At 49.6% G+C, this 22,194-nt stretch overlaps 3 protein-coding genes across 5 annotated transcripts in view; 2 read left to right on the forward strand and 1 right to left on the reverse strand.

The window, feature by feature from the left end:
* Positions 1 to 445: 445 nt before the first annotated feature.
* On the reverse strand, positions 446 to 10,972 carry ZDHHC22 (zDHHC palmitoyltransferase 22). The gene is made up of 3 exons (XM_002807253.7): positions 10,784 to 10,972; positions 8,392 to 8,931; positions 446 to 3,146 (listed from the first exon to the last, which is right to left on the reverse strand). The coding sequence occupies exons 2-3, from the start codon at positions 8,915 to 8,917 to the stop codon at positions 2,881 to 2,883; spliced, it is 792 nt and encodes a 263-aa protein (XP_002807299.2). The 5' UTR covers positions 8,918 to 8,931; positions 10,784 to 10,972; the 3' UTR covers positions 446 to 2,880.
* LOC144577450 (uncharacterized) lies at positions 9,718 to 13,034 on the forward strand. The gene has a single exon (XM_078335521.1). The coding sequence runs from the start codon at positions 10,347 to 10,349 to the stop codon at positions 10,968 to 10,970; it is 624 nt and encodes a 207-aa protein (XP_078191647.1). The 5' UTR covers positions 9,718 to 10,346; the 3' UTR covers positions 10,971 to 13,034.
* The window catches only part of TMEM63C (transmembrane protein 63C), a 115,143-nt gene continuing 103,332 nt past the window's right edge, over positions 10,384 to 22,194 (forward strand). For all 3 annotated transcript variants that reach the window (XM_078335506.1, XM_035261143.3, XM_035261144.3), the window contains exon 1: positions 10,384 to 10,904. The gene's annotated coding sequence lies outside the window, so the exon portion shown is untranslated. The remainder of the gene's footprint in view (positions 10,905 to 22,194) is intronic.

The raw sequence follows: 22,194 nt of genomic DNA on the forward strand, positions 1-22,194 counted from the left end.
GGGAGGGAGAGGAGGAGAAAGAGTGAAAGGAGAAGGAGAGAAAGGGAAGTTCCTAGGTAAGATATTCCATCCCTGGTTCCTGTGGGTCCACAGACCCTAGCACTGAGACCTATTACCAACCAGAGGTGATACATAGTTACCACCATATAACCCAGCCCTGGCAAATCACAGTGGACTCTGGCTGAGGGCTGCAGCAGGGCTGAGGGGTGGGCATGCATGTGCCAAGTATTATCACTTTAGTTGCTGGATTGTGGGGTGCGTCAAGCATCCCCAGGGAGGAGCAGGGGCAGAAGGGGTAGGTTACTCAGAGAATCTGAGCCATGGTTATTTACTAAGAAAGAAGTATTTTCAATACTTATTTTAAATATTTTAACAGCTAGTATGACTGCATCAGTGCAGTCCAGCCTTGCTACCAGCAGTGCCCGCACAATCATATCAAATCCAATTTAAAACCATGTATTTTATTGATGTTCTTCATGGACAATACAGCAGCCATGTGTACAAATGCTACTCAAGTCTCACATCTGACACCCTCCCCGCCATCACCCCATTGACCGGTCTCAAGCAGCCAACACCCTGGAGGTCGCCCTGTTGCCCTTCCCCAGGATGTCAGGCCTCACCGTGCTGAGACTTCATGAGGCTGGAAATGGCAGGGCTGGCTTCCAAGCTTGAGCCCCGGGGTCAGGAAAGAGTCAAGGCCTAAATTGCCCAGACCTTCCCCTCCTCCCTCTTCCTCCCGTTGCTTAAGTATGGCCAGAATTGGGAGTGAAGATGCCCCCAGTGACTTCTCCATTGAGGTGGCCTAGGCTTCACCTCTTCAGCATCTCTATCACATCCTTTCTTTCCAAATGACCTGTCCACCAACCACCAAGGTGGCAGAGTGACCATTTTTCAGGGGGTGTGAATCAGTGCCCAGGAGGCAGTGGCAAGGTGCCCCTGATGGCATGAATCTTGTCATCCTGTTCACCACTGCATTGCCAGTGCCTGGAAGAGGCTGGGAATGTAGTTGGCAGTCAATAAATATATGTAGGATGGATGCATGAATAAATGAATGAATATGGGAGGGAGAAGTATGAGCAGGTCAAGCCAATGCTAGGGGGCATGAAGGCAGAACCACTGTCAAGTCCTCCCAAGCTCTGCTCAAGAACCGAGGGTGTTGTGCCACTCTCATAGGGATTGCTGAGGTCAGTGGTTGGACATTGCAGGGTGTGGATGCAGCACTGCTGCCCGCATGAATGTCATATTGACTTTGGGACCAGTCAGGAGGAGGCGCTTGTGTTGTCCCCACTTCCTCATATGCCCCAAGGGTCTGGTCCTCTGTTTCAAAACACACAGCAGTGCCTCCACAGGAGTTAGTCAGATGTGCAGGGATGGTCTGGGAATTGCACCCTTATATTCTGGTCATCTCCACTCCCCAGCCTTAACTCACCACTGCCCACCCCACCCCCCTTCCTCCGGCCACCAACACTGACACTGCTCCATCTCCCTTTTCTCAAATACCAGTCCCCTCAACCACCCAGATAGCCCTGTCTCTGCAGAGACTCTCTTCAGTGGCTGTTGGGTTCTGATTATCAGATGCCTTCCATGCCCACACTCCCCTCCAGGAAAGCAAATATCTCACAGGCATCTCTGCAGATCTTGCCTCTGGGTCCAGCAATCACAACCAGGACACCAGAACCTTGGGGTTGGAAGGAAGGTGTAAGCTCACCTAGAATGACCCTGTGTAGAAATCCCTTCCACAGCATGCCTGGCAGACAACTACCTAGACTCTGCTGGAATACCTTCAGTGATGGGGTACTCACTAGCTTCACAGGCAGGTAGCCATTCAAACGTTGAACAGTTTCAGCTGCTGTAATGCCCTTTGTACAGGGCATTAATGAACCCAATTGTTCTCACTTCTCCCTTTCCCCTAGACATTATTCCTACGTGTTTCTAACAACACATCTCACCACCACCTCTCTCTCTCTCTATCTCTCTCTCTCTCTCTCTCTCTCTCTCTCTCTCTCACACACACACACACACACACACACACACACACACACCCTTCCATATGGTTATACAGTTGAATGCCCCCTTCATTTATCAGTAATTCTCCTTCCCTCTCCCTTCTTCCTTGCCTTCCCAGCATCTGGCAAAGACCTGGGGGCTGGAGATCAAGTAGAAAAGCTGGAAGAGTTCCAGGGAGAGGAAGCATCCAGCCAGACCCTGGGCTGGGCTGGGCTGGCCAGGTGGGGAAAGGTGGACAGGGAGTAGCAGTTGTAAAAAGCAGGCCATTGATTGCTGTCTCCCAGAAAAGAGGTCTTGAACCTGGGATGGTGGGGGCAGGGGCAGCAAGCCACTAAATTCTTTTTCCTACAGAGGGGATGTGGACACACACCCACTCTTTCCCAACTCCCCTAGCAGTTGGCAGAGCTGACTTGGCTGCCTCTTACACGTGGTGATTTTAAATATTTGTCAGCCTCTAGGTCCCAGGGAGTCTCATACCAGCAGCAAGAATCCACTCCCCTCTCCCAACATGGAGGCTGAGAGGAAGGGCTCCAGCAGACAGCAGTGATGACTTAAACATGGTGGAGAAGGGATGAGCCAGGAAGAGGGGAAAGTAGGGGTCTCAAGGGGAAGGAACGAAAGCAGAGGCAGCCTAATGGCCAGCAGCCACGTGGCTGGCTCATGAGGAGCCTAGCAATGCCAGGGTCGACATTTTTCCTCCTTGTCATGATCCACCAGCCCACACTGTTCTCCTGGGTGGAAGACAAGGGGAAGATGCTAGGACCTTACCAGCACAAATTGTAGTGGGTAATGGGTGGAAACAAGGCTGCCGTGGTTTTATGCTCAGGAGGAGTCAAGACAGAGAGAGAGGGAGATAAATGATGGGAGTGTCTGCTACTTATCCTGCTGCTTGGAGCTCTCGCTTCCAACATTGAACATGGGAACCAGCAGGCCCAGCAGCCACCTCTTTCCGAAGACCTCTTGTAAGTTCTTGCGCCAAGGACGGGCCCTCACTGCCACCCCCTTCCGCACCTGGTGGCGGGTCTGCCCACGGAGAATCAACAGCAGCTGGTGGCAGCAGAAGCCGGCGCAGGCCAGGCCGATGGCGAACCAGAGGTAGAGCATGAGGATGACGAACATTTCAGAACCCAGGACAGCTCCTGCAGGGCAGTGGGAGGGGAAACACCAGACAGAGCCTCTTTACAGCCAGGCCACCTGCAGAACTGTGATCCAGGCAGGCTTTCCACTGGCAAGGGGGGAGATTAATGAGACTGGCACTACATTTTGTAGCAACCTCAGTGCTGCAGCTGCAGTAAGGGAGAGAAAGGAAGAACTCACTGCCCTTTTTCTTGGTGCGGATGGCACCTGAGGCAAAAGGGGAAAACTGGAGACATGGCTAAGAAGAGAGATTAGTTTGATGAGCTGGGCAAGGAGAGCCCTCAGCTCCTGGGGCAGCACCTGGCCGCTGATAACATTTCTGTAAAGTCAGGGATGACTGTCTCTCTCTGCTTTCTCCTTTTGGGCTGGAAGCAGGGCGAAGGGGTTTTGCTCAGGAGGTGAGAAGGGTGAGCTGAGGACCCTAAAGAGGGAGCAGGTACCCGGGCAGCTGTCTAGACAGCAGCACCTTCTCCCTACTGTTCTGGGAGTGCTGGCCGAGAGAACTCAGGAAACTGACAGTATGATGGAGAGCCGGGAAGAATAAGTCACGAGCTTAGTCTCAAGGGCAGCCCAGAGTGCCAACTTAGAGAATAATTCAGTCATCATTAATGTTAACAAGAGGACAGTGTGTCCACCATGGCATTCCACCAGAGCTAGTTTCATCAGTCAACGCTTGCTAGAAGAGGCCCCTAAAGTCATCAGCCCTGTGTCATGGGGCAGGATTTCCCCAGAATCCTTATAAACCAAGCACTTCCTATTACTAGTTTTAAATAACCACTGAGTAAGAGCTTCCACACTCTTCTTCAGAGTTTGGGTGTCTGGTCCATGCAAGGTTTGAGTCTCCCAGTTGTGTGGACTTGCACAAGTGTCTTAACCTCTCAGTTGCAGCTTGCTCCTCTGTACAATGGGTATAACAATAATAACAATAACGATTTCTTATGGCTGCATGATTCAAGAAAATGATGTACAGGGTGGTCAGCATCCCGATTCACACTCAGTGCGGCGCTCCCAGCAGAGGGTCATTTTACAGAGCAGGAGACCACATCCAAAATGAGTTCAGGTTTAACTCCTGAAACTATCAAGTTTTCTCCTTCTTTCCAGGGCTTAGAGTCCTGGCTGGGCTGCACTTTCGCAGCTCTGGCAAAGGACACTTACCTTGACCTACCCAGCAGCCAGGGCACTGGACCTGGAGTTAATTCAAAAGCCTTCCTTGGCCCTTGGTTCCCTCTAGGGCAACTCTGTCACCTCCTCTGGGGGTGGGGGTACCTGCTCTAAGGACCCCACCTTACAATCTGTTCTGCCCCTGAAAATCTCAATCATATTTTGCCCTTTCCCTAACCTTCTCTTGCCCCAGCCCAACTCTTCCCAAGCCTCTCCAGCCTCCAATTTCCAGAGCTCTGGGAACTGGGCTTTCAACACTTTGTCCATTCTGAGCAGTGGTGGACTCAGCAGCCAGAGAGGATGTGCATCTGATTCAGATTCTCTCATTAGCAGCTTCCTCTTGTCCTCATCCCTAGGAGCTTGGGTAGCTGTTTTGTTGTTGTTGTTGTTGTTGTTGTTTGTTTGTTTTACAAAGTTGGAGACAGATAGGCCCAGCTGCCATCTAGAGCAGCCCCTCCACCAGCACAGGGGCAGCAGTGGGATGGGGCTCACATTGGGCTGTCCATCCCCTGACCCACTTCTTCCTTGTCAGCACATATTAGCTTGGGCAGCCATGTGCACAATGGAGGATCCCGGGTCCATGGTGCCCTTTGGTGTGAGGAATGCTAACAGGCAAAGATGGCCCTGGAGCTGGGATGTAAGAACATCAGAGCTGTCAAGCTTAGTCCTGCTTTGCAATGAATGCTGCCCCAGGAACAAGCCTGGGTGGATGGAAGCCATTTCCCACAGGGTTTTTTCCTGGCACTAAATCAAGGCATGAGAAAAAGACCTTGTGGCCCTTTCTTGGCCCCATGCAGCAGCTACAAAAAGGCTATTCTGGGGACCTGCTTTCTCTAAAAGTGTTTGAAGTTGCCTTACCTGGCTGCTTCAGCTCCTCTTGACTATTGAATAATAGTTCTGCTTCTTTTCAAAAATCACAGAATTTTCCTAACGTGCCTAAAAGGACACATCAGCCAATTTCCCTTGCCCCTTCCTCCCAACAAGCATCTATAACACCTTTGACAGATCATTACCCAGCATATTTTTTAGTACATCCAGGGACAGGTAGCTCCCTCCCTCTCAAAGTGGCTCATTCAAGAAACAGCTTCAGAGAGGCAGCCCCTAAGAGGCAATGTGGTGTAGTGGAAAGGCTATGAGCTTTGGAGGGTAGCAGTCCCAACTCTGAATCTTGGGTTGGAATCATACCAGCTGTGTGGCATTGGTGCAACTTAACCTTGCTGAATCTTTTATTTCTGAGCCTTAAAAATGGATATGATAATACAGACTTGTCATGAGGAATAGGTGAAACAAGACATGCATAGTGGGTGGTACATAATAGGTGCTCAATGAACATGAGTCCCCTTTCCCTCCTACTGGACTTTCTGGTAGCACCCACCATGCTGGTGTACTTACACAAATGCCAAGATACAGGTTAGATGGTGGCATCTCCATTTCCCAGATAAGAATAAGGTTAAGAGAGGTGACACAACAACCTGTACTGGTCCCACAATGCCAAAAGAAAGGACAGCTTCTGAAAGCTAACTAGCTAGCCACCTCCCACTTTGGATCAGCTGAGGGCCTCACTTTCACTTGACCCCTCCCTCTTTTAGTTCTCAAGGCCCAAACTCACAGCCATCCATGCTCTGGTGATAGATCTGACTCAGAGCTGTACCAGAGTTGGGAACAGCTCAATTTCTTTCTTTCTTTTTTTCCTTGAGACAGGGTCTTGCTCTGTAGCCCAGGCTGGGTAGAGTGCAGTGGCATCACTGCAGCCTCAAACTCATGGGCTCAAGCGATCCTCTTGCCTCAGCCTCCCAAGTAGCTGGAACAACAGGCAGTATGCCTATCTACTGTATTTGTTTATTTGTTTACTTTTGTAGCAACGGAATGTCACCATCTTGCCCAGGCTGATCTCAAACTCAATTTGTATTAAGCAACCCATGCTTCTTACTCCTCCCTGTCCACCTGTCCTCCTGAGCAGATGAGAGAGGGTGCTCTCAGCTGTTCGGATTGAGGGTTGGGGAAGAAGAGGAATGGGAAAGGGAAAGCTGAACAGGTGGGGTGTATGTTGTGGGAGGGAAAGAGGGAAGGTTGTCTAGAGGAAAGATGAAAGGTCACCAAGGATGACATGGGAGAGTAGGAGGTAAGAAGTCTTGGCTGCTTTTTCCCAGTGGGTATGCTGAGGAAGTGAAAGACACTGGAACTCATCCTTATGCTGGCACAGGAGTCTGGGCCCCAAGGTGGGCACTCACTGACTCTGTTCTCCCATCAGATCAAACTAGCACATATGGACAGGCCTCAAGCCTAGATTTATCTCAAATCAAACCATTTCAAGGTCCTCCTTCTGGAACCATCCATTTTTATGGTTGGCAAAACACTTGGAAAAGAAAGTAGAAGCAGGCTTGTTGGCTCTCCTCATCCCTCCACCTGTCTGTGCTCACACTCCACCCCCTAGCCCACCCACCCACCTTCCCCCGTCCTGGTTATTTTGGTCCCAGCAGACTCCTGTGCCAATGCTGGGATCCAGAAGGCCTGAAAGCTGTGAGTTCTGGACCCAGCTCAGCCACCAGCCCTGAAGGCAGCCCCCATAACTAGGTCTCCCCCTGCACCTCTGTGTTCCCACTGCCAAATGGCAAGATAGTTCTACGCCTGGGAAGAACTGGGCTGTAGCCACCACAAACACTGAAATGATGGCTTCCCCCAGAGTAGAGCAGAATTTTTATGAATGTTCAGCCCAGGCACCTCAAAACAATTTTGGGCTTTCAGTGGAAGTAGCTGCCCACTATCTTTCTTTGCTCCCAGAAGGCCAGCAGGTGAGGAAGCCTGCTCTATTCCCTGAGCTACTGCGGAAGAGCATCAGACTGTGGATTAAGGACCTGAGAGGCAGACCAGAGACTGCTACTCAGTAGTAGGAAGACTCTGGGCAAGACACTTAATCCCATCTGAGTCTCAGTTTCATCATCTGAGAAATGGAGGTAACATTGCCATCCATGGACGCACAAGCACATGTACTCTACCTGTTGTGGAAGCTAAGCCATTCAGAGTCAAAGGCCAGGATAGGGAGGAAGTGGAAGAAACACAGTAGGAGCCAGTATCAAGGCCAAATAAAGAACTGCCACCAGGAGCCAAGTCCTTCTAGGGCCAGGTATCAGGAAGTGGTCCTTGGTGCATACTAAAGTGCAGTCCTTTACCAGGCATGGCAGCTCACGCCTGTAATCCCAGTACTTTGAGAGGCCAAGGCAGGCAGATCACTTGAGGTCAGGAGTTCAAGACCAGCCTGGCCAACATGATAAAACCCCATCTCTACTGAAAATACAAAAATTAGCTGGGTGTGGTGGCACATGCCTGTAATCTTAGATACTTAGGAGGCTGAGGCAAGAGAACTGCTTGAACTCTGGAGGTGGAGTTTGCAGTAAGCAGAGATAGCACCACCATACTACAGCCTGGGTGATGGAGTGAGACTCTGTCTCAAAAAAAAAAAAAAAAAGAAAAATCCCTGCTTCTCCCAAGTTCCTTCTGCTCTGAGCCATCAGCAGGCTGGAGAACAGGCTGGTAAGAGCAAACCTAATAGGCAGGAGAACAGGGCTTACTTCCTGCTAGGCTAGGCTGGCAACAAGTTCAATATTACTGCAATTGGTTGGTGAGACCTCTGGAGAGCAGAGTTCTTGGGTGACATGTGAGCAGGATCCAGGCAGAAGAAGGTCATAGTGTGGTTGAACCTCACAGGGCCACATGGAGGAAGGGCCAGCACCCAGCCCTGCCTGGCAAGGTGTATTGCCTGGATGCCACTTTATAGTATATGGACAGCATGATGGATGAGGATGATGGCGGCAAGGGGGGACGTTGCCAATAAAATACAGCATGTCCATTTAATTTGCATTTCAGATAGCCAATAGCAAATTTTCTCAGCGTGTCTCATACAATATCTGAGACATAATTGTACCAAAAAATTATGAGTGGTTTATCTGAAATTTTAATTTAGCGGAACGATCTGTATTTTTTATTTGCTAAATCTGGCAACTTTTGGGGTTGGGGTTTGGGGTCCGGCAACCTTTGGGGTGGGAGATCTTGGTGTAGAGCCCAACCTGCCTGCCAAGGCCCACTCACCGGAGAAGAACTGGCTGATGGAGGTGGGCAGGAGCGTGAGGAAGGCCAGGGGGTGGGCGAAGGAGATGGAAAGGACCGCGGAGATGTAGGCCACACCGGCCACCATGGAGTAGAGGCAGGCCAGGGAGGTGTAGAGGCAGAACAGGACGAAGTTGCGCATGTTCCTGCTGCCGATGCAGTTGCCGGTGAAGAAACAGTGATGGTCGTGCCTCAGGGTGACTCTGGCGCACACTCGGCAGAAGTGAGTGCTAGGTGAGGGGCACGGAGCCTTCGTGGCCGAGGCCCCCTGGCAGGCACCCAGGTCGTCCGGGGAGTTCTGGATGACCAGGACATAGTTGCCCAGGGCGTTGGCCGAGAGGAATAGGAAAAGCGCCCCGTGGAGCAGGGCCGGCGAAAAGAGCCGGGCGGCCGCGGGGTCCTCGCGCATGCTGGGCAGGAAGAGGAAGAGCTGCAGCACGAAGGTCACCAGGGAGATGCACAAGAAGTAGGCGGGGGCCACCACGTTGAGCAGCCGCAAGGCCAGCATCCTCGATTACATTCCTGCGGGGCCCGGGGTGAGAAGAGGACTGGCTGACTAAGGCGTTCAGGGGGCGCCCTTGCGCGCTCATCTGCGCCGCGCGTCTGGGTCGCTGCACGCGACTCCACGCCCCCAACCCCTGCCCCGCGGATTTCCCCTCCCCAGTTCCCCAACCTCGGACCAGGCAGGCCAGAGACCCCGAGCCCTCAGCGGCCTCGGGGCCAGGCCCTATCTGGCGATGACTGCTGCCTGGGGTTTTGAGCGAGCTGGGCGCCTTGGCGCGGCAGAGTCAGGCACAGGAGGGCAGGACTCGTTTGCAGTCTACGGGAGTTGTGAGGGTGGGGGGCGCTGGGGGATAGGGCTCCTCCCCTCTGTGGCTGTGGAAACAAGCCCAGGTTTGGGATTTCTGGTTCAGACCTGTCTAGGAGGAGAAAGGGAAGGATTTGGGGTCCGGGACAGAGAAATCAGAGGCATTTGACCTGCTGGAAGTCCTGCTTCACACTCCCCTTTCTCCTCCCGCGCGCCCCCACCCACACACACATTTTGGGTAACCTCACCGGTTACCCAAGGCTCTTTGGAGGTATGTGTGCGTGCGGGCCCACGATGTGTGTGTGTGTGTGTGTGTATGTGTGTGTCCTTGTGCGTGACTCTGTACGTGTAATCTGTGCGCTTGAGTATCTGTATTTGTGTATGTATATATCTGCGTGTACAGACACGCAGCCTCTGCCACCTAGCTTTAAAAAAATCAATTAAAACAATCGATACATTCACACTCGCTCTTGGGCACCGGGTCGGGTGGGGGCGCAACCAGAATGCCTGTGTCAGCGTGTCCTGGCCAGCACATCTCTCCAACGCTGGCTGCCAGGGCTATTTCTTTGCAAAGAGGGTTTTCATTTGAGGCGAAATTGAAATCCCCCCTTCGCGCCTGCCTCCCGCCCTCCTGGTGGGAGAAACCCAAACAACCCTCATGGCGCCGAAATCTTTTCCGTGCGGACAAGCCCGCCCTGTGCGCACGAGTGGATGCTTGCTTGGCCAGCCTTTCTTGGGATCGACCCCGCTGTCTTGCGCAGCCCTCACCGCGTTCCCACCCCACCCCACTCCTCACAACTGGGGTTCCTGGCCAGCCTCGGAAGCCACAGAGAAATAGGATTCCGTGCGCCCGAGAGAACTTTTCCAGGGGCTAAGGAATCTGCCAGCCGGAGGCCCGAGAAAAGTTCTGGGAAGGCGGTTGCGCCTAGGACGGGTGGATGCCACGGGGCCTCCATCCAGGCTGCCCCGTCAGGACCGGTTGACTGGTCACCTTGGAATCTCTTTTGCAGGTGCCAGCGCCCCCCGGGAACCCGCAGCCCGTGGAGAGGGCGGGTCTCTCCCTGCATCTGGGGCGCAGCGCAGGGCACGCCTGAGGGTGGTCGACGGGGGCTGGGCACCGCCCCCAGTCATGCGCCGTCGGGGGTTGCGGAGGCGCTGCCCACCCCAGAGAGCCCTCGGCCTGGGGCTCCAGCGAAGCAAGTGTCTTCCCCGCGCCGGTCGCCAGGGGGGCGCGGGAGCAGCCAGATGCGCCGCAGCGCTGGGAAGGCGAAGGACAGGGGCGAGGGGAGTAAGGGGCGCTCGGCCGGCAGCCTCAGCCCCGGCCTTCGCTGGAGAAGGGACAGCGGGGGCCGCCCGTGGGGCCCCGGGGCACGGGGAACTGTCCGTTCAGCACTGGCGCCCGCCTCGCTCGCAGCAGAGGGCGGCACAGCCGGAGCCCTGGAAAGACTGGCCGCGCGGGCAGCCACCGGCTTCTCGGCCACTGCCTCCGGGACTCACGGGAAGCCGCCCCCCGCGCCTCCGCCGCCGCACTGCCGCCGCTGCAGAGGGGCGAGGAAATGAACTCACCGAGCTCTGGTCGCCGACAAGAGGAGCCCCAGACGCCGGCTCTCGCCCTGCCCGAGGCTGCAAAGTTGTGGGCTCGGCCCGGCTGGCTCGCAGCCTGCGCTTCGCGTCGGGAACTGGGCAGGTAGAGGGGATGTGGGGAGGAGGGAACCGGCAGCTGCTGGCTTCCCACTTGGGCGCCAGCGAGTAGGGGCCAGGAAGCGGCGGGGATGGCAGCTGGGCACCCCCCAGCCCCGACACCCCTCCCTCCTCTCCTGGGGGCGGTGCTCTGGCCGCCAGTCTCAGCATCGTGGATTTGCCCCCCCTCCCCTCTCGGTTCCCTTTGAGCGGGCTGGGGCGCCCTGCCTGGTTTCAGCCGCCCGTTCCAGCTGGGAGATTGGGATTCAGCCCTGATGTGGATGCTCCAGACATCACCCTGCCTTTCCCTCTCGGCTGTGTCCCACGACCTTCCCTGCTCTCCCCTTGGACTGAAGGGAACCCTGGGGGTTTGAGAGGTCAGCTTGCCAGGGCAACACCCATGAAGATCAGCGTCATCTCCTCGAAAGGGTTATGTACAGAGGGTTGGGAGTTGGGACTCTGGAGCCTGTCTACCTGGGTTTGACATTCACTACTGTGAGCTCTCAGATTCCAGTTTCTTCGTCTGTAAATTCCAGTGTGATCTTAGATTCTAGTTTCCTTATCTGTAAAATAGAGATATGAAGGTTAAATGACAATCTATGTAAAACCCTTAAACAGGGCCTGCCCAGGGCAAGCACTGCTTGATTAGATCATAATTAGAGACACTACTTATCTGGCCCCTACTAGGTAGCAGGAGATGTGCTAAGCCTTTAGCACAAGCTGCTTCCTTAATCCTCTCAGCCTGATCTGTGAAGCTGGCTGAGCCCCATTCTGGGGATGAGGAGGTTGAGGCTCAGAGAAGCTAAGTCGCATGTCTAAGGTCATTCAGCCATGAAGTGACAGAGTCTGGGCTTGAACCTGGTTCTAGCATGAATGCTGCTACTCTCAGCCTCCACACAACCCAGTATTGTCCTGGGACCCAGGGGCAGCTCTGATTTGGGAGAAAGAAAGGCAATGGGAGTTTATCCAGACAGAGAGCTTGAACTTGGAGCTTCTGCTTGGAGCCCCACCCCCACCTTCCTATTTCTATTTCCTTTCCCTTCCAGGGCTCCACTCTGCTAAGGTGAGTTCTATGAGGCACCAAGAGGGTAGTGACACCAGTGTGTATCAAACAGTGGGGGTGTGGGGGAGCAGAGAGAGCCTTAGAAATATCAAACACTGCAGGAATATTGGTGCCATCACTATCCTCAATTTCCTGGGTGTCATAGCTCACCTACCTGCCCTGTTCCACTCCTCTGGATGATGGCATACTTAATCAATAAATAATTGTTTATTGCTTTCTCAACTGGCTGATTAAAACAAGAGCAATCCTTTGAAATGAGAGCCATATGCTGATCAGCTCAGCCTCTATTCTTGAATCACCAGACACTGTTTTCTCTGTAATTTATCAGTGTACATCAAAATAAAAAAAGAGGCCAGGAAACCTTTTCACATTCTGAAAGGATCTTACATATAAGCGAAAGAACAGTATGCCACATGGTGGCCGTGAGCAGCTGGTAGCCTTGTGAGTTCCAGTGGCCACAGGACAGACACGGGGAAGCACACATGGCCCTTTTCCCTTCAGAGCAGCTTTGGATCATAATCGTGGCTGTCTGGGCCCCTTTTCACAAGCTCGGTCTGCCTCTCACATGGGCTTGACAGGGAGAGAGCCTGGGGTGCTCAGGTTTGGGTATACTGACTGAAGCTCTCCATTCCCCAAATACCTTGTGAGTCGGGTGATATTTCTAATTTTATTTTGCATATGGGTGTGAGGTGGGAAGGTGTGTGTCTGAATTTGTGTGTATGAGGAAAGGGAAAGAGAGAAAGAAGCTAAGCGAATGTGGGAAGATGTGAGTGGGGGAAGGGAGTATCAGCCAAGAAAAGAAAGGAGATCCGGCCGTGGAAATACACACGGACAAAGCCAGGTAAGAATTATTGCTTCAATCTAAAGCTAGTGGTTCCTCAGCCCTCCTTAAGGAATGGAGTGAAGGGAAGCACGCCAAATGCCATTTTGTTTTTCTAAGACATATGCTTATCCCTGACAAAATCAACAGGAAGGCAAAATCAATGTGAAAACCTCACTTGGATTCTGGCCCCATGAGTCAAACAGACTCTCATCGCCATTTACCAGCTGTGTGACCATAAACAAGTCACTTAACCTCTCTGCTCTCAGTATTCTCATTGTATAATAGGAATACAAATGCTGATGTTACTTTCTGGTGATGTTGATCAAATGGGTTCATGTAATTTAAGTGCCTTAGCGTCTCACACGTCCTCTTTAGGGCCCTTCTTTTCATCCATAGGACTCTCTTCTCTTTCCATCTAAAATGAGAGCCCCTTGCCTGTGTTGGAAATGTTTCGGGGTCTCTTCCATATTGCCTAATAGGATGATTTGCCCAGAGTCGACACTGAGTAAAAGTCTCTTGATTGATGAATTGCTACTGGTGTGTCTCTGAAAGGAAGAGCTATATTATGAGGTCTTTGAAATGTCTGGTGAGGGCTGGGTGCACTGGCACCCTTTAATCCCAACACTTTGGGAGGCTGAGGTGAGTGGATCACCTGAGGTCAGGGGTTTGAGACCAGCCTGGCCAGCATGGAAAACCCTGTCTCTACTAAAAATACAAAAATTAGCTGGGCACGGTGGCAGGTGCCAGTAATCCCAGCTACTCAGGAGAGTGAGGCAGGAGAATCCCTTGAACCCAGGAGGCAGAGGTTGCTGTGAGCTGAGACCACACCATTGCACTCCAGCCTGGGTGACAGAGGAAGACTCTGTCTCAAAAGAAAGAAAGAAAGAAAGAAAGAAAGAAAGAAAGAAAGAAAGAAAGAAAGAAAGAAAGAAAGAAAGAAAGAAAGAAAGGAAGGAAGGAAGGAAGGAAGGAAGGAAGGAAGGAAGGAAGGAAGGAAGGAAGGAAGGAAGGAAGGAAAGAAAGAAAAAGAAAGAAATGTCTGGTGAGGACACATTTGCCATTGATCTTGCAACCTGCCACCACCCACCCTGATTCTAATCTCATCCTCCATAAACAGTGACTGAAATAGTTTATAAACCACACTCTCCATTGTTCTTGTCGTAGATTTCTATAGTTAAGCTATGACTGTACCTGCAGGCAGTCCCATGGGGGCGGGGACACAGATAAGCATCTTGCTGTCCAGCCCTTTCCTGGAGATACGCACCCTCAATCTTGCTGTTTGGTGGTGTTATTTGAATAAAATGAATTCCCTTTCAAGTGAAAATTATTCCACTTTGCCTCAGAATGTTGTATTACAAGGAGAGAAATCCATGTAGCAAACAGCTTCTGCCTTGAGTGAGGAACCCCGCCTCCATGTCTGTCAGGCCGATGACGCCCCAAATGTTTTGGATGGAGACTATTCCAAGGTGCAAGGAGCTGCACCTAAGAAGGCTGGTGGAGATTTTCTTTCATTTTCATGCTCTTATTTCAGAGAGATCAAGGTGAAGCTAGGCCGGGGTCAGGATACTCTTTAGTGCTGACAGCAGGTCATAGCCAGAGCTAGCCACAGAGTGCTTCCCAAGCCTCAAAAGGCTTACTAAGATGCCGTCCCTGCCTGCCCAGATTTGGAAAACATGCAAGTGTAATCTTCATTTTAGCCAACTAAATTTGTGAAAATTGGATTATCGCAGAGTTTCTATCTGGAGGTGGTAATTTATTTTGCTAACTATGTCTTCACTTTACCAACGATAACGTTACTTCGATGTAATAAAGTGTTTTGCAGGCTACAAAGTACATCCACAAAATTAAAATTTCATCCCATGAATCTCCCTCAACAGCCTAAACTAGCTGAGGTCAGAATTCTCAAACCCATTTTTCTTATGAGGAAACTGAGGTTCAGAGATTTGCTGCATGTTCATTTGCAAGGCTTGTCTATGTTTGATTTGAAATATGATTTAATATGAAAAAACCCTCATCAATATTTAACTTTTCTGGAACATGTCAGTTGCATAAAGGAAGCAGATATATAACATATCTCCCCCAGAGTAACAGACCCAAAGGATCTCCCTTTACCTAAAACTGCTGTGCTCTGTACTCTGCAGCTGTCTACTCTGTCTTCAACAACATTTGTTACCACATGACAGCAATATATTTGTCTGTTTGCTGTCCGTCTCTCCCCACTGAAATCTCAACTTCATGAGAGCAGGATTTGAACTGCTTTGTTCACTGCTATATCCCCAGTGCCTATAACGGTATCTGGCACATAGTAGGTGCTCAGTAAACATTGGTTCAATGAATAAATACAGTATGCATAAGCCTGTAAGCCTGCAGCACATTAATCAAATGCCCTCAGGCACTCCGCTGTTTGTGGTGCTAAAGGAGGTGTGTGTGATTAGGGGCAGGGATGCTCAGCCTCCAAGCTCACATGTCAAGGTAGAAACTACAGGTCTCGGTGACAAGTAACCCAAGTGGTCTCCCAGTGATTGGTGCATTAGGATGGAAATCTTGGCTTGCTTGAGAAAGCCTCTTTTGCAGTATCTAGTCTTTGGAAGAAAGAATGAATGGGCTCTTTCACCAATTAGCCATGGGACTGCTTAGGCAGTCCTGGTAGGGATGCCTGTGCCTGTGGACAAGCAAGCACGCAGCCCTGTGGAAGTGGTGGCAGCATGATTAACTGGCCCTTTCATCTCAGAGCATGCAGGAGGCAGAGGGAGGAGAAAGAAGGGGTAGAGAGGGAGAGAGGAGGAGGGAGGGAGAAGGCAGAGGGGAGAAGAGAGAAAAGGAGAGAGGAAGGTGGAGAAAAGGGGGTAGTGAGAGGATGCTCACTTATGTGTCTGACACACCAAGTTTATGTCTTCATGATGGAGGAGGCTCAGGAGGAACAGGGCGAGATCAGCTGTCTCCATTGAGATCCCTGCAATGTCAGGTGTCCAGGATGGGAGGAATGAGGCAGAAGGTTGACATCTCAATTACAGGAGGAGGGGAGCGAGACCAAGGGAGTGAGGTCCCCGCAGTGCTCTTGGCTGTTTGGAGGCCTCTTAGATATGTTGTTCGAGTCACAGAGCAGCAGGCAGCATAAAACTCACACGCCTGACTCCTCCTTTCTCCCTCCCCTGGCCCCAGCAGAGATGGCCCAGGCCCCAGCAGAGAGGCAGTGTGGTGTGACCACTAAAATCACAAGTTTTTGGTGTCCGTTGACCTGAGCTTGTATCTCTGCTTTACTCTTCACTGACTATGTGACCTTGAGCAAGTGTCTTAGCATCTCTGAGTCTCAGATTCACTCTCCATTAAATGAGGACTTTGGCTAACTTGCAGTTTGTTGTGAGTTTTTTGTTTTCTGGGGTGTTTTGTTTTGTGATGGAGTTTCACCCTATCACCCAGGCTGGAGTGCAATGGCGCAGTCTCGGCTCACTGCAACCTCTACCTCCCCATTCAAGGGATTCTCCTGCCTCAGCCTCTCAAATAGCTGGGATTACAGGCACATGCCATCATGCCCAGTTAATTTTTTTGTTTTTAATAGAGATGGGGGTTTCACCATGCTGGCCAGGCTGGTCTGGAACTCCTGACCTGAGGTGATCCACCCACCTTGCCCTCCCAAAGTGCTGGGATTATAGACGTGAGCCACCATGCCCAGCCTGTCATGCGTTTTAAATGACAAAGATGGGAGTCAGCTCAATCTTTTCTACCTGATATAGCATCCTCAGCTACCAGCTACCACATCATCCTTCTGGCTGCATAGCACTTCCTGCTTTTATGATGATCTTGCTTGTATGTTTAGCTACTTGTCTATTGCCTCTTTCCATTTGAAAGACTACAAACATCCAAGGCCAGGACTCACCTGCCAGCTGTGTTTCTGTAGCCAGCACAGTGCCTGGCACCATGGGTACTCAATAAATATCTGAATGAATAAGTTATAAATAAATTAATGATAAATTATATCTCAATGTCTGACCTTTAAGAAATAGGCTAGAGGGAGCAATGGATGAACAACATTTAGCAAAATAAGGTAAATATTTACTGATCCAAGGCCGATAAGGAGCCAGGGTCTACACATTGGTTATTTTGTCTTTATAAAAACCCTGCCTAGGGAAAGACCGACTCTACCTATTTTAAAGAGGGGAAAGTGGAGGCTGGAAGAAGTTAAGAGATTTTCCAAGACTGCAAAGCCTGCTGACAGCAGAAACAAAATCCAGGTCACTTGATTCCAAAGCCCAAGCTTTACCCAGTGTGGTCCTGTGCCTCTCACACATCAACCCTCACGCTGAGATAGAAGTAACCCTCCCATTCTCCTATGTAGAGGTAGCATATTATGCTGAGTGGACCTCTTACATTCCGCATGAATTAGCCAGTCAGAGCCTTTTCCCAGTGAAACATGGTGTGAAAGAATGGGCTTTTTACTGGAAACAGGGAGTCGGGTGGGATGGGGGAGAAGAATCAGCAAAAACAGTTCTGCAGTAAGGAATAGAAGTTTCAGATGGGGCCAGAGGAGGAAAAGGGACTCCAAGGAGAAAGTCCAGAGAGCATTCAGGGCACAGGTTCTGGGGTCAAAGGACCCTGGTTCAGGTTTCAGCTCCAAGTCACTTGTCCAGCTTTAAGCAAGCCAGCTAACTTCTCTGTGTCTCTGTTTCCTGATGTATAAAAGAGGGTTAATTACAGCTTTTGCCTGATAGGGTTGTTGCATAGGGTAAGCAAGACGACATCTATAGAGCACTTAGAATAGTGGCTGCCATAGTAAGCATTAAATAAGTGATAAGTTCTGTAATGAACTACGCTTAGGTTCCATGGCATGTGATAAAGCTCCAAGACAAAACTGTTTTAAACTAAGATGAAAGTTTATTTCACTGTCACGTAAATGAAGTTTAATGAAGCCCATCTACGGTTGATGCAGAGGCTCCAAGATCATGTGAGACCTAGACTCTATCTTGCTCCGTCATCCTGAACATGCTGCCTCATGGTCCAGAACAGCTGCTTCTATCCCAGCCATCATGCCCATATTCCAGCCATCAAAAAGGAAAAAGGGAGAAAGAACAGGCCCCTCTTTTTTTTTTCAGGTGGAGTCTCGCTCTGTCACCCAGGCTGAAGTACAGTGGCATGATCTCGGCTCATTGCAATCTCTGCCTCCCAAGTTCAAGTGATTCTCCTCCCTCAGCCTCCCAAGTAGCTGGGACTACAGGCATGCACCACCATGCCTGTATTTTTAGTAGAGATGGGGTTTTAACATGTTGGCCAGGCTGGTCTCGAACTTCTGGCCTCAAGTGATCTGCCTGCCTTAGCCTCTCAAAGTGCTGGGATTACAGGTGTGAGCCACTGTGCCCAGCACTTTTTTTTTTTTTTTTTTTTGAGACAGGATCTCACTCTGTCACCGGGGCTGGAGTACAATGGTGTTATCATAGCTCACTGCAGCCTCAGCCTCCTGGGTTCAATCAATTCTCCAGCCTCAGCCTCCAGAGTAGTTGGACTGCAGGTGTGCACCACCACACTCAGCTAATTTTTTTTTCTTTCGATTTCTTGTAGAGACAGGTGGGGGCAGGTGAGGGGGTTTCACTATATTGCCCAGGCTGATCTCAAACTCCTGGCCTCAAGCAATCCTCCTCCCTCAGCCTCCCAAAATGCTGATGTTCCAGGTACTGCATCCAACCACACCCCACTTTTTAAAGACATTTCCTGGAAGTCCCACAATGCATGCACTTACCTCTCTCATTGGCTAGAACTTGATCAGTATGTAATCAGCTAAGCTTTGTCAGTTGTGTTGAGAAAGAAGAGTGAAATGGATTTGGGGGATGACCTGCAGCTTTTTCTTCTACCGCGGAAAAGTTTAGACACATGCAATTTGTCCATTCCCTGGGCCTCAAGACTGAAGAAGGATTTTTCTGGGACTTCTAGCCTCTGAGATTCCAGCTTGTCATTGGTCAAATGGGGCTACTGCCCCCTGCCCTTTGCTGCCCTCCCACCTGATCTTTGCCTTCCTCTTGTCACTTCTCCTTCTGCTCACAGAGCAGGTGCAGGAAAGGCAGGTGCAGCCTGCCAAAGCCTTGCCCCTCAGATGAACATGGATAGTGAGTGCTGGATGTGGCTATGGTCTGTGTCCCAGCTTCACAGATGATCTGGCTGCTTCAATAAGCTCAAAATCTGGCCCCAGATGAAAGAGAAGGGGAGACAGAAAAGATGCACCTTCAATATTTTTCCTCTTAAAAACCATATGAGTAATATGTTGTGTAAGAAAATACAAAATTTTTTTTTAGTTAAAAGCAAAGCAAAGTCTTTTCATCTTAAGCCCTGAGCTAATTATCACGAACATCCTGTATGTGTCTCACAATCTTTCATCTACTCAGATTTGTTTCCCCTTATTTATAAATGCGGGCTCACATCTTCATTGTCTTTTATAACCAGGGTTTAAAATTCAGCATTCACAAGGCAATCCTTCCATGTGATAAATACATTTCCCCAACATAATTTTTACTGGACAGCGAGTATGTCCTTCTTACAGAAGTGACCCAATTTAGTAGGGGGGCACCAAAATTTGACTTTGATCTTAGTAACAAATTATGCGCTAGGGCTTCACCTTCAGCTTTGGCCCCTGGAAAGTGAATTGCCAAGTTCAGACTTGAGCATCATTCCCAGGTTTCCTAGACTGTGGTATGACCCACGATCCTAGGACTGTGTTAATGGCCTTTGTATGCAGTAAGCATAAGAACAGGTTATCCTGGCGTATCATGTGGATGTACTGCAATAAACGCTTTCAAATATGGACAGCCTTCTATTTGTAACTTGTAATGAATATCTTCTTTTATGTTCTATGTGTTGAAACTCTATCAGTGTATAAATGTACATTTATTATTGCAAGGGTAACATACTGTATCATTTAGGATTGTAAACACTGTCCCTTTTATGTAGGGAAGTAATTATTGAGAGCTTTTAAGTGTTTAGATTTAGAAGGAAACACGTAGCTAATACAAATATTGAAAAATGTGTCAGCTAGATACTTTTAAAAGATACTTTTTAGAGACTTGAAAGGCCGGGGACGGTGGCTCACGCCTGTAATCCCAGCACTTTGGGAGGCCGAGGCAGCAGATCACAAGGTCAGGAGATCGAGACCATCCTGACCAACATGGTGAAAACCCTTCTCTACTACAAACACAAAAAATTAGCTGGGCATGGTGGCAGGTGCCTGTAGTCCCAGCTACTCAGAAGGCTGACGCAGGAGAATTGCTTGAACATGGGAGGCAGAGGTTGCAGTGAGCCGACACCATGCCACTGCACTCTAGCCTGGGCAACAGAGCAAGACTACATCTCAAAAACGAACAAACAAAAAGACTTTTAAAAAAATTTTAACTTTTTTTAGAGACAGGGAGTTCAGTGGCACTATCATAGCTCACTGAAGCCTACAACTCCTGGGATCAGGGAATCCTCCTGCCTCAGCCTCCCAAGTAGCTGGGATTACAGTCTTGAGTCACTATATCTGGCTTAAAGATACTTTTTGAAGCAACAACAACAAAAAAAATTAAAGTAATAATATGAAGGAGAATAATAGAGATTAGATTATTTCAGAGTTCTCTTTGTAGAATTGTTTGGGATACTAACATTCATGACACAAAGCAAAACCTTTTAAAACTGTATTCCATTTTTAGTTACTTTATTCTATTTAGGCTGTGAGTGTTTTTTTGAGCTCTATTTGCAATTTTTTATGTCTTATAAAGATAAAATGAAAACAGAATGTCAGCTTAACCAACCTCATAATTACATAAGGAGGGAAACCTCTAAAATCATATATATTAATAACAATGTCTATGGTAAATTAGATTTAACCCAATATGGAATATACAGACTATGAAAAAAAGAAAAATATATTATTATTGTCATTTTTTGAGATAGAATCTCACTCTGTCATCCAGGCTGTGGTGCAGTGGCACAATCTCAGCTCACTGCAACCCCAGTTCCCAGGTTCAAGCAATTCTTCTGCCTCAGCATCCCAAGTAACTGAGACTACAGGCACCCACCACCATGCCCAGCTAATGTTTAATATCTTTAGTAGTGACGGGGTTTCACCATGTTGGCCAGGCTGGTCTGGAACTCCTAACCTCAGGTGATCCACCCGCCTCGGCCTCCGAAAGTGCTGGGATTACCGGTGTGAGCTACTGCGCCTGGCCAGGAAAATGTTATTAGAACAAATGAGACATCACATTCCTCTGCCATTATCAGTCAAGAGTAAGCACCAATTTATTAACACAAACATACATAATACAGAAGCAATGTTGCTACTGCTAGCACTAAGACAATATTGTTCTTGCACTATAATGTTAAACTGTCAAACACTGACAGTGAAATGCACCAACAAGGAAACTGTCATTACAGAGAACCTTTGATAATCTTTTAGATGTACTCCTTTATCAAAGGCATTGGCTTGGGCTTTGGCTGAATACTGATTGTAACAATTGACCATCTGGTGTTCAGCCAAAATGTGTGTTGAGTGCATCACTAACTTTAGATTATTTCCAGTTTCTCACTATTATTAGCAACCTTGCAATGAAGCCCTAACACAAACAACTCTATGGGCTCTGTGATTATTTCCTTGGCTGAATTCCAAGAAGTGGAGTGGCTGGGTCAAAAGGATCCCTTTCGCCAAACCATCCTCCAGAAAGTGTGTGCCAGGTTCCTTCCCACACAAGGAGTGGGGGGTTTGTAACCCGCCTCCTCGCCAGTTCTGTGATCTGCTATTCCAGTCCCCCACGGAGGCTGGGAGTTGGACGGTACCGAACAGCAACTTTCAGCTAGACCCAGACGCCCCCTGGAGTCCACGATTGCAATTGCAGCTATAATTTATTTTGTGTTTATTTCGTTTCCGGGATTGTGATTGACCCTTTACTTCCTGCATTTTAATCCCCTCAGTGATGGTTCAAAGCAAATACGGCTGGCTTCATCTTATAGATGAGGAAACTGAAACCCAAAGCGTTGGCCAGCCCTGCTTTTAGCCCTAATGGAAGTCTCCAGGGACCTGTTCAAGCAACAGTCTGCAAGTCTATTCCTGCAGGTGAATAAAAGCTGTAAGATCGAATCCTCACGACCCTAAACTGTTCAGCCCCTCTCAGGATAAAGGACCCCTGCACCCTCCCAGCCAGCACCAGTGTCTAGCCAGGGAACTACAGGTGGAAAAGAAGGTGACCGCCCAGTGGGCTCAGCTCTGTGCTGTACACTTTACCTTCACGCGTTCACATCCATAACTTCTTGGTGGTTTCTGAAGGAAACTATGCCAGAGCCTGTCTTCTCTGAGTGAGCCGCCTGGTGTGTGTAACTCAGGTCTAACAGTGCAGGGAGCAGGTCAAGATTATTGGTCTCTGAGTCCCTCACACATAAGTTGACAGTTGACCACTCTGG

This window comes from Callithrix jacchus, chromosome 8 (genome assembly GCF_049354715.1).
Source record: "Callithrix jacchus isolate 240 chromosome 8, calJac240_pri, whole genome shotgun sequence".
NCBI lineage: Eukaryota > Metazoa > Chordata > Mammalia > Primates > Cebidae > Callithrix > Callithrix jacchus.